This window comes from Myotis brandtii, unplaced genomic scaffold (assembly GCF_000412655.1).
Source record: "Myotis brandtii unplaced genomic scaffold, ASM41265v1 scaffold96, whole genome shotgun sequence".
NCBI lineage: Eukaryota > Metazoa > Chordata > Mammalia > Chiroptera > Vespertilionidae > Myotis > Myotis brandtii.
Genome location: NW_005371972.1, coordinates 738,972 through 750,990, shown reverse-complemented (window position 1 = coordinate 750,990; position 12,019 = coordinate 738,972). Strand labels below are relative to the sequence as shown.

General features: G+C 52.8%; 1 protein-coding gene across 1 annotated transcript in view; it reads right to left on the bottom strand.

Annotated features, from left to right (window-relative positions):
• Positions 1–12,019, bottom strand: part of FHAD1 (forkhead-associated (FHA) phosphopeptide binding domain 1) — a 101,836-nt gene that overhangs the window by 61,825 nt on the left and 27,992 nt on the right. Inside the window, exons 6-8 of the mRNA XM_014533287.1 lie at positions 9,761–9,997; positions 4,437–4,560; positions 2,267–2,397 (exon numbers count right to left, since the gene is read on the bottom strand). Coding sequence (XP_014388773.1) covers positions 2,267–2,397; positions 4,437–4,560; positions 9,761–9,997 — 492 coding nt within the window. The remainder of the gene's footprint in view (positions 1–2,266; positions 2,398–4,436; positions 4,561–9,760; positions 9,998–12,019) is intronic.

Genomic DNA, 12,019 nt, shown 5'->3' with positions numbered 1-12,019 from the left:
GAGGGGGCAGGCGTGGGGGAGGGGGTAAAGGGAGCAGCCTTTCGGAGGGCAGTTCCGCAACAGGCGGTAAGAGCACAAAGGCATGTCCTCCTTTTGACCCAGAAGTCCCTGCCTTAGCAACGTGTCCTGAGGACAATGACTAGGGAAATCAGCGAATCTGTAGATTCAGGGACGTCTTCTCAGCATTGTTAGCAACATTGAAAAACAAAACAACCCCCCCCCCCCAGTGTCCAACAACAGGAGACCGCTTTATTGTATTGTATACACCCAGGAAAATACTACTGTAGCTTTTCAGACCAATGATATAAGCTTTTAGTTATTAACGTTGGGAAATAGTAAGCATTTAAGATTTTTAAATGCGCATGGTATTAATTCACTGTGAGATATGAACACATGATTTATTTACTTCTAGGTGATATATAAAAACAACACTAGATGAGTATACGTTAAACAATAATGTTGATTTCTTAGGGTAGCATTTCCTTTCTTCTTTATAAAATTTTGCTTATTGATGCCATCTACTTATTTTTCTAAAATCAACACCATGACAGACATAATTTAAACAACAACATGCACCCCGATGTTCATGGGAGCGACCCCCCTGGTGAGGAGCCTACGTGCTGGTGGCCGGCACGGGCTGGAGCAGAAGCAGCCCTCATCCAAGGTCAAGGATGAAGGGAGAATGGGGGTCAGGCAGTAGACTAGCCTGACAGGCGCTGTTTTTCCATATTTCTCTTACTTAGCATCAGTGTACACGCACCCCTCCCCAGCACGCACACACACACACACACACACACACACACGACACAAAGCTGATCACAGGCACCTAGGACATCAATGTGCTGGGAAGAAACAGGCAGGAGCTTGGCGGGGCGGCCGACTGGGGGCAGAGGCAGAGGACAGAGTTAAAACCAGCCTCCCACGCCTCAGAAAAAGAGTTTGTTGTCCCCATTTCACAGATGGAGAAATGGAGGCCAGCTAAGTTACAATAGAAGCAAGCTCTGGGGTTGGACCCTGGCCTGTCTGACCCCAAAGCCTGATCAGGCTCTGCCGATCGCCAGCTCCAAACTGGGCCTCGTGCTAAGCACCAGAGGTCCCGTCTGCCTTGTCTCCGGGACGTCACGGTCTGTTCCCGCCCGGCACCCGCGCAGACGGCACCCACGCAGACGGCACCTGCGCAGACGGCACCCACACAGACATCGCCGGCTGACCAGGCAGCCGCTTTGAATCAGAGTTGCCTGCCGAGATGAAAGCTATGAGGTTTTACCTTGACTCATCGAAACAGACAAGTCATACAAACACCAGGAAATCCTACCCTATCGGATGAGGATTTGAAGGCAAAGTTAGTAAACAGTCAGTTACATCCACAAAGCTCATACCGTGCCTACGGGCTCATCCTACCCAGAGATGTTCTCACCCACACGGAAGTCCAAGGGCCGGAGTGAGTGTCACATGTCTGCATCCGGACCCTCAGACGTTCTGTGTGAAGGCGGCTGTGGAAACCGTGGTGACGGGGCCGCGAGGAAGCCCGTGTGTGCGGCCCCCTGGCCCTCGGAGAGAGCCTGCTCTGCCTTAATGGTAAGCCTCGCAGCGGCAGGGCACGCTGCGTATTCATATCTCACACTGAAGTCATACCGCTCACGTTTAAAAATCTTAAATGCTTACTGTTTTCCCAGTTCATAGACAAAAGCTTTCATCATTGGTCTTAAGAGCTATGTAGTATTTCCTGGGTGTACACAGTACAATAAAGCCGTCTCCTGCTGTTGGACACTCCAGGTGTTGGTTGTTGGGATTCAACAAACTAACCTGTAATAGGCGTTAGAAAACGTATGCTGGATTCGAAAATACCTCGTTTATTCTGAGTCACAAAAATGCACTCTTATATATATGTATTTTTATTGATTTTAGAGAGGAGGGGAGAGGGAGAGAAAGGTAGAAACATCAAGGATGAAAATCAGCCCCGGAGATTGAGTCCACAACCCAGGCACGTGCCCTGACCAGGAATCGACCGGGACCGTTCTGGTTCATAGGTCGATGCTCAACCACTGAGCTATGTGGGCTGGGGACACAAATGAGTTTTTTGAAAAGCTGCGAGGAACTTGGCCCCCAGCTTCCAGTCCTCCCAGGTGACTCACCACAGCCACCCTCCCTCCTCCCTCATCTCACCGGCCTCATCTCACCAAGGTGTCAGAGGCGGCTGGACGAGCGGAGGGAGCCCAGGGGAGCGAGAAGACCAGCCCCCTCTTGGCCTGAGAGCTACACTCACTCTGGAGCTGATGGCTTCCAGCTGGAGATCCTTCTCTTTGTTCTCACTTTTCAGTTGGTTCACCTCCTGCTTCAGTTGTTGAACTTCCTCATCCTTGGCTATCACATCTCTTTGCAAAGAGGACACCATCCCTGTGTAAAAAGCAAACAGACCACAAAAGACTCACCGAGGTCAAAGAGGCAACAAGGATTCCTGTCATCACCTCTGCTATCAGCCACCGTGGACCACTGAGAATGGGTGGGGCTGTTTGTTACTGCGGCATAACCCAGCCCCTGCGGCTCAGTCTTGGATGTGCACACAGAACACCTGGGATCTTGCTGATGTGCAGGGCCTCTGATTCAGAGGTCTGGGCGGGGGCCCGAGACTCGGGGTGTGACCGATGGTGGTGGTCTGGGGGGACCAAACAAAGTGGTATCTGAGAGAGGCTTGAAGTGTGGATGAGGCCTGATGAGCAGATACTGGGGGGAGGGGAAGGGCTCAGCGAGTTCATCTTTATATTCCTGATGCTCGGAGCAGTGCCTGCCCCTTACAGGGTGCGCAGCAAATGTCTTAGGATATTCCAGGTTAGAGGGGAGCATAAGCAGAGGCCTGGCAGGGTGGCGTGGGGTAGAGGACGTGGGTGTGAGTGTGTAAAGAGTGAGGCCGAGGAAAAGCCAGCGGTCAGGCTGGCCCTGGGCACAGCACACAGATTCACACATGGCCCAGCCTATGCTGTGTACGGCACTTGAATAACAACAGCCCCAAGGCGTGGCTCAGTGGTTGAGCGTGGACTTATGAACCAGGAGGTCAGGGTTCCGTTCCTGGTCAGGGCACAGGCCCAGGTTGTGGGTTCGATCCCCCGTGTGGGGTGTGCAGGAGGCAACCCATCAATGATTCTCTCTCATCACTGATGTTCCTATCTCTCTCCCTTTGCCTTCTTCTCTGAAGTCAATAAAAATGTTAAAAGAAAGAATAATAGCTCCGCCCCAGACTCAATGCCTGCTTCTCTCCCTCCCTTTTTCCTGGTGACTGACCATCCTCTTCAGTCTCTAGGCATCTCATTTTCTGCTTAAAAAACTCCAATGGCTCCACAGCGCCCTTAGAACGAGACCCAGACTCCTCCCTGAGAGCTAGGCCTGCCTCCCGCCTGACCATGCCCAGCCCCACGGGCCCTGGTCCCACCACTCCAGCCCCATGGGCCTTCCGCGCCCCCCACCCGGCCCGCTCGCCCAGCCTCGGGGCCTCTGCACGGCGCTCTCTGCTCTTCCTTCACCTCCTCCGAGACCTGTCCTGCCCACCCACGAAGCTCTTCTCCCTCCGCTTCACCCCCTGAAGCACTCTGCCACCACGTTGCCCAGTTTTCTCTGAAATGGGCTGGTTTATTCACGTTTACTTATTTTTGTCTGTCACCCACTCCCAGATGTGAGCCCCGTGAGTTCAGAGACCTGACGCTTGCCCAGGGCTCTCTCCCCAGCCCCAGGACAGGTCCTGGCACCTAGTAGGCGCTCAATAAGCATGTTGAAGGAATGAAGGAGCCCTGGTTAAGAGTCCTGTGCCCTGGCCCAGGCACTGGCTGCCCCTTATCCACCCCCAGGCTTTGGGGTAGGACCACCCCTGTCAGTCAATTAAAAGAACATTCTTACTCAGCCCTCGTGTTAAAGCGGTGGCCCCAGGGGGCTCACATTCTAGCTCAGGGGTGGGCAAACTTTTTGACTGGAGGGCCACAATGGGTTCTTAAACTGGACTGGGGGGCCGGAACAAAAGCATGGATGGAGTGTTTGTGTGAACTAATATAAATTCAAAGTAAACATCATTACATAAAAGGGTATGGTCTTTTTTTTTTTTAGTTTTATTCATTTCAAAATCCGGCCCGAGGGTCGTAGTTTGCCCACGGCTGTTCTAGCTTGTGTCCAGGGCAAGGTGGCTTACGGAGCTGCCCCAGCCCCACGGCGCCCCGTGTTCTCATGGGGAGCCCAGGGCTCAGCAGACCTTCCAGCTAAGAGGTCACGTTCACTCAAATATTTAGCAGGCCCCGCCCCAGGAACTGGATGGCAATACGCCTCCCTCAGGGGCAATCGGGAATCCAATGACCCCCCTGCCGAAGGCCCGCCCCCGGAGGAAGGGGCAGCGGCTGTGGCCCTGGGATGAGCGGAGGGGGCAGCCCTGGGGCCCGAGCCCGGGGAGAGCGCACCTGACGTGATGGCGTTGTCCCTCCTTAAGTTCTCGCCCTCGCTCTTCAGGGAGGTGATCTCCAAGTTCCTCTCGGACAGGGTCTGGCACAGCACCTGGCTGTAGCCCTGCTGCAGGGCGCTGACCTGCAGGCGGAGGCAGTACAGTCAGAGGGACCGCCCAGGCAGAGGGGTCACCTGATCTTGGGTTGGGCTGTGGGGGAAACCACTGCTTTTCACTGTTAAAAGGACGGGAGAGGCCTGTTCCTTCAGTGCCACCGTTTGCTGTGCAATCAACAGTTGGAGCTTATCTTTGTGCACACACAGGGCCCGGGCACGGCTGCCACCGGGTTAGCTGATCCCCCAATGTGCCTGCCTACGACCTTTGAACTCACAGCCATCTGTAGACCAGCCCTTGGTTCCAGATCATCCGCACCACTGGATGCGGAGGAAAATTCAGGAGAGGGGAGCAGGTTATAGAATTAATTCCCTCCAATGGTCGAAACAAGGGTGTGTAGGTCACAGAGCATTCCAGAGCTTCCTGAGCCCGTTCTCAGGTTCCCCTCCTCCTCCTCCTCCTCCTCCTCCTTCCTTCTTCCTCCTCCTCCTCTTCCTGCTCCTCCTCCTCCTCCTTCTTCTTCTTAAAATATATGTTTATTGATTTCAGAGAGGAAGGGAGAGGGAGAGAGAGAGAAACATCAATGATGAGAGAGAACCATCGATCGGCTGCCTCCTTCATGCCCCCTACTGGGGATCAAGCCCGCAACTTGGGCATATGCTCTGCCCAGGAATGGAACCATGACCTCCTGGTTCATAGGGTGATGCTCAACCCCTGAGCCACGCCGGCTGGCACAGATGCTACTTCTTGACAGCTCGTTGCAGCATCACTGAAGGCTGACGGTCTCATTACAGTTCCCATTTTGCAAGTGAGCATACTGAGACTCAGAGAGGCGAGGTCGCAGGCGCCGGGTCACACGGCTGGTCAGAGGTGGAATTAGGACTCACATCTAGGCTTTAGCTCCAGTTCTTCCCGCCTTGTCCCACGGCTCTACGAACCCGCATGAAAAGCCAGAGGCTAAGAAGCCTAGTGTGGCCTCGGGGCCAGCCTGCGACCTTCAAATCCGGTCTCCGCCACTTCCAGGCTGTGGGAACATGGGGAGGACACCCAACTTTGCTTCCTTTTTCATTCTGCAAGTGGGGTGATGGGAGGCCCAATCTGGTAGTATTGTGAGAATCTATACTAATAAAAGGGTAATATGCTAATTATACCAGACATCTTCCAGATGACCTTCCGGACATCCTTCCAGACAAAGCCATGCTGGCGGGGATAAGGCAGAGGCAGTTAGGAGCGATCAGGTCGGCAGGGGAGAGCAGTTAGGGGGATCAGGCTGGCAGGAGAGAGCAGTTAGGGAGATCAGGTTGGCAAGGGAGAGCAGTTAGGGGGATCAGGCCAGCAGGCACATGAGCAGTTAGGACCCAGCGGTCCTGGATTGTGAGAGGGATGTCTGACTGCTGGTTCAAACCAACTGCAGCCTCTTGTTCAGAGATGCCTTGTTCTAAAATATTCTCCTTCAGTTGTAAACTGGCAGTCAGACATCCCCCGAGGGGTCCCGGATTGGAGAGGGTGCAGTCCGCCCCCCCCCGCCCCCCTTGCACAAATTTTGTGTAACAGGCCTCTAGTGATTTAATAAGTTAGTATATGTGCGTGTGGTCGGATCATACCTGGCACACGGCATGTGGGTGTTAGCTATGAGCAGTTAGGACCCAGCGGTCCTGGATTGTGAGAGGGATGTCTGACTGCTGGTTCAAACCAACTGCAGCCTCTTGTTCAGAGATGCCTTGTTCTAAAATATTCTCCTTCAGTTGTAAACTGGCAGTCAGACATCCCCCGAGGGGTCCCGGATTGGAGAGGGTGCAGCCCCCCACCTCCCGCACACTGCACAAATTTTGTGCACCAGGCCTCTAGTGATTTAATAAGTTAGTATATGTGCGTGTGGTCGGATCATACCTGGCACACGGCATATGGGTGTTAGCTGTGCCTATCCTCTCACCTGACTACCCACAGCATGTTCTGGCTTCAGCTTCTCTCGTCTGTCTCAGGGGAAGGTAGGTTGGTAGCATGTCTGTGTGCATTTGTAAGCCTTGTCTAGGCTCATGTAAACACCAGTGCGATTGTTGTTAAGAGCAAACAGAGGGCCCGGCCAGTGTGGCTCAATGGCTGAGTGTCGACCTATGAACCGGGAGGTCACACTTCGATTCCTGGTTGGGGCACATGCCCAGGTTGTGGGCTCCATCCCCAGTGGGGGGTGTGCAGGAGGCAGCTGATTAATGATTCTCTATCATTGATGTTTTTTTCTCTCTCTCCCTCTCCTTTCCTCTCTGAAATCAATAAAAATATATTTTTAGAAAAAGAGCAAATACAGGAATCCTTGGTAATGGTCCTATGCTGTAGGCATAGCGTAAAAAATGGAGGTGGGGTAAGCTCACATAATGTGGTGAGAGCCTTGCCACCAGATGGCGCTCACAACCTTTATTCTTGGTTTTGGTCTCAGAAAAATCTAGTCATTATTTCTCAGATAGAATTAACCGAACCATCAAGGTTTCGCTTCATTTTCTGACCCATTTCCTGCACCATCTGTGACATTTGGGGCAGTAACATTTACTTTTTCCCTGGGGGCATCTGAAACATGCAACTTTTCCATACAGGGCACTTGGAATAATTTATTTTAAAAAAGTATCTAGCTCTTCTCAGCTTAATGCTTTTATTTGCATGATACCAGAGGCACAACAGAAACTTCCAGAAGGGATGGGAAAACACCCTCCCCGCAAAGACTCCAGTGCTTCCGACAGAGATAAAATATTTTATCCAAAGCATCAGAGCTTCAGGGTTTCAGATTGTGGGAAAACTCCAAACAGTCTTCAAACCCCTTTATTTCTTTCACGACCAAAATAAACGTCCGTATTGTCTGTAACCGGCAAAAGCACCAGGCAGTTGAGCGTCTGTCCTGCTGTGCAATGAAGCAGGCACCACGAGAGCAGCAACAGGACCGGGTGGAGCTGAACGACCCGGCGGCTGGTTGGCAGAGACTGCAGGAGCTCGGAGCAGGCGCTTTCAGTGACATCCCAGACTGAAGATCTTTGAGGGCAGATCCTTACGCACATACTGGGGGTCGGGGGGCAGGGAGAATATAAAACAATCAGACCAATAGGCCAACCTGCCGTGTGCCGTGGGCCGTGTACTTCCAGCTGAAGGTCCTGCAGGTAATAGAATGTCTAAGAAACTAATATATGAGTGGGTGAACCTTGATTTGAGTTCAAACCCGCTGCGGCCTCTTGTTCAGAGATGCCTTGTTCTAAATGTTCTCCTTCGGTTGTAAGAGAAGATCAGGAGAGGGAGGCAGGCCACAGTAGGACGAGTCAGTGTGATTATTTCTAGGTCTTTTCTTTCTTTCTTTCTTTCTTTCTTTCTTTCTTTCTTTCTTTCTTTCTTTCTTTCTTCTTTCTTTTTCATCTTCTTTTTTTTAAACCTTTTTCAGATATCACTAGCCACTTAAACAATACTTAACTGCGACCTGCTGACAGCCAAAGATTTGTGGGAACTGCACAATTAGATGTCAAGTACATTTCGACGAGAAAAAAAGGTGTGTGGGGAATATTCATTCTCGTCCACGTACCTGGACAAGACGTGCCCCTTTTGCTCGGGAAAGCTGTGAAATGGGACAGTAACTGAAGGGCTGTTGCTCCACCCAACGGCCAGATTTGGTTCAGAAAAGAAAGATGCTCACGATGAGCCAGCTGCAGTCAAGGCAACTGTTTGCAGAGGCCGCTCCTGTAGGACCAGCTACTGACACTGGTTTTTCAAAAACGGGTCTGAAGAGAGTCATTTGCTCGTTTAGACGTCAGAGCCTGTCTGTGTTTCCTTGGCTTTCTGTCTCCCTCACGGGAATGCAGTCGGGAGGAGGCAAGGGTCAGGTCTGCCTTGTTCTTTGCTGAATTCCCAGAACCTGGGAGAGGGCATGGCACGAGGTAGGCGCCCCTCAAATATTTATTTGAGTGAATGAATGAATGAACAGACACGGGCCTATCTGAGTAATGAAGGTCACTGGGTCTAGTCTTTGCCCTCCTGGAGCTCACAGTCTCCTGGGAGAAGCTCCTGGGTCCACCACGCAACCTATGTCCTTTTCCAGGCACCCCGTCTGGGCCTGAGGATGCGCCTCTTAAGTTGGTTACGGAAGAGAAAGGCAGTGATGGGGCCAGAGAGCAGGGGCCCCGCGCCTGACCCAGGTTCTAAGCCGCATTGTGCATTGGGGCCAGCTGAGTGAATGAATGAATGAATGAATGAATGAGTGAATGAACAGACACAGGCCTATCTGAGTAATGAAGGTCACTGGGTCTATTCTTTGCCCTCCTGGAGCTCACAGTCTCCTGGGAGAATCTCCTGGGTCCACCACGCAACCTATGTCCTTTTCTAGGCACCCCGTCTGGGCCTGAGGATGCGCCCCTTAAGTTGGTTACGGAAGAGAAAGGCAGTGATGGGGCCAGAGAGCAGGGGCCCCGCGCCTGACCCAGGTTCTAAGCCGTATTGTGCACTGGGGCCAGCATTCATTAGCGGCCAATTTCTTTTCTTCAGTCACCTTTGTTGAGATATAATTTATGTACACAATCTACGGCCAACTTTATAGTAGTCCTTAAAAAAACAGGATCTGGTTTGGAAAGAGAACATGACTGGTGCATCCAGAAATGCTGGGCGGAGGATTTTTGTTTGATGAAATTCCCCACGAGTGAGCCAGCAGCTACCCTCGGGCTTTGCAAAGGCCTCAGGGTTTGGGACGCTGGGATTCCGTGCTCCCCTGTCCAGCTCACTGCCCACGGCTCTTTCTGGGGCTGGGTGGGGCTGGGAGGTGGGGGGAGAGGTGGTCCCTGAAGCGGCAGAGTTGGGTGGAAATATCAAGTGGGGTGAGAGCGTGGGGTCGGCCGAGAGTTCAAATCGTGCTGCCCTCGCCCCCTTGCTGTGCAAGCTGTGCCGCGTTGCTGGCGTCTCTGAGCCTGCCTCGGTCTCCTCGTCTGCAGGATGGAAAGTGTCGGAGGATTGGGAGGTTACAAACTAAAGCCTTGCACCTGTTCTTGCACATAGTAGGTGCTTAGTCAAAGTTAGTATGGATCTTACCAGGCTAGAAACCTGCCAAGCCTCTCACCCCCGGGACTTGTGCTCTGACCCACCACGCGGCGCTGACCCCCCCTTTCCTGGCCGCCTGGGTGGCTCCCGCCGTCCTCCTCGGGCCCTCCCGAGAGCTGTCACCCTGCGTCCTGACTCAGTCCTCGCCGGTGGACGGTCTCAGAGTCCTACCTGGCTTTTCAAGCTCTGGATCTCTCTCTGCTTGGCGGCGATGTCCTCGTCCAGACCCGGGCACTTCTGCGAGGCGCCCCGCTGGCCCCTGGGGAAGGTGGTCTCGGACAGCAGCGTCTGACTCAGGCTGGCCAGCTCGTTCTGCAGGTTCGCGATCACAGCGTCTTTGTACTTGGATTCGAGCTCGAAATCCGAGAGGCGGTTGACTTCTCTTCCCAGCAGCAGGATGATTTCATCCTGGGGGGCAGCGGGGGCAGATGGGCAGGTTACTGGGTGTGGGCCTGGGGGCAAGGTTAAGCCCATTAAAAACGATATTGGAAACGTGTGATGTAATTCTTTTAGGAAGGCGAGGGCAGGCAGGGATGGGGGTAGCGGGGGCGAGGAGGCAGGCCTTCAAGGCTCGCTCTGTCACTTGGAAAATCTCACGGAGACCCGAGTTTGGTTGAAATGAGCCACTTGTGTCTAGTCTCCTGTAAATGGACGCTGTGCCTCACGGGTACTAACACTTTCCCTTCCCCTAAAGTTAGACGTTCACCCTGAGCACAACCCTCCCTGCTGGGAACTTTGGTTGCTAGAGAGTTTATCGTATTTATTAAATTGCATCATGTTCAGCCCAGTACCCTGGGGACCTAGGACAGGTAACCAGGGAAACGGCATTCTATTCGACCACGTTGTGCTTATAATGAGGGCCAGTTTTTAACTTCAAAAAAGTTAATATATTCTGAAACGTTTCCTTTCTCTTTCCACTCTGCGGGTACTACTGCCTGCCTCTCTTGGTTGTTCACATAAAAATGTCTCCCAGGAAACCGAACCTGGCAGGAGCCAGGCTTTCTGTGTGTGGGCGCGTGCGCACGCTGGCCTGGAAAACAAGCCGCTGGCCGACTTCCCCACAGGTAATCGCCCGCCTCCCACCTCTCGAAGAGAAAGAGTCCTGCAGCCAAATAATCTGTGGTTCCCCCGAAAGGAAAAAAAATCCCCAAAACTCGCCACTAGAAGTCATCGTTACACTGTCAGAAAGACTGAAACAACAACAAAAAAAAGAAGTCCAGATGTGTTTTCAAACGCAGCTATAGAATTTCCGCCTTGAAGGAATTCCTGCTCTTCCAACCATTTCCTGTCGGTTGGGAGGAGCTAAGTGGGCAGTTTCCAGGCCGGCTCGTTGCCTGGGGAGCTGTCCGATCAGCCTCACGACCTCCCCCTGCCCTGACCTGGGGAAGGACAGCGGCATGAGGAAGTCTGCCTGGCACTGCCAGCTGCTGCCAAGGGTCTCTCCAGGGGTCTCTGAAAATGCTTGTGGCAAAATGTCAAGGGACGGTATCAAACATCCTGTACCCCTGGGCAGCCTCCCAAAGCCTCCATGCTCAGCCAGTATCCATGCAACACGCATTAATTGAGCAGCTACTATGTGTCGGGCCCCGTGCTGGGCACTGGAGTACAAAGAAGCCTGCAGGGTGTGGTGCCCAGCTGTGGTTTCTGCCTTCCTGGGGAGGACCCCGTCCCTTCCTAGAGGGAGAGCACCCCCTTCCACGGGGTCCTGGTCAGACTGGAAATCCCGTGCCCTGCTCCTTCCTGTCCCGCCTCCCCACATGCATGTGACTCGGGCTGGTCCGTCAGAGTTTCCTCCGAGATTTCACGTGTCCATTGCAGAGGGAAAGGGTCTTGACTCCTTTGGGGCCCTAACTTGAAAGGCATAGGCTTGGTTGCTTGCGTTTGTCTTTTCCCACACATGCAGCCAGCCTGCTGCCGAAAGCCAGACTCTGAGGGAAACGGGAGAGACTGCCAGTGGGACTGTTCTGAGGACACCACTGGAGCCCCTGGATCTCGCCAGGCCTGAAGCCAGCAGGCCTTCACACCTCCAGCAGCAGGAGCCGACAGTGGCTTCCTGTTGTTTGGCGTAAGCTAATTTGTGCATTGTTATCGTACTCGAAGGAGTCCTGGCAAGTCAGGGCATCAATGACTCACAAATAGAAAAACTATCAATGTGGTTACGCTGTATTTCCAGTTTGACAACTGGGGTGGATTGGAAAATGGCTACAAATGCTTGGCAGCTTTGCCCCCAAGTGGTGGAGTCTGTTTCCCCACCCTCTCAACCGAGGCTGGCCCTGCCACTTGCTTTGACCAACGGAATACGGTAGAAGTGATGTTGGGCCATCTCTATGCAAGTTCTTTAAAAAAATTTTTTTTTATTGATTTCAGAGAGGAAGGGAAAGGGAGATAGAAACATCAATGATGAGAATCATTGATTGGCTCTTCCTGCGC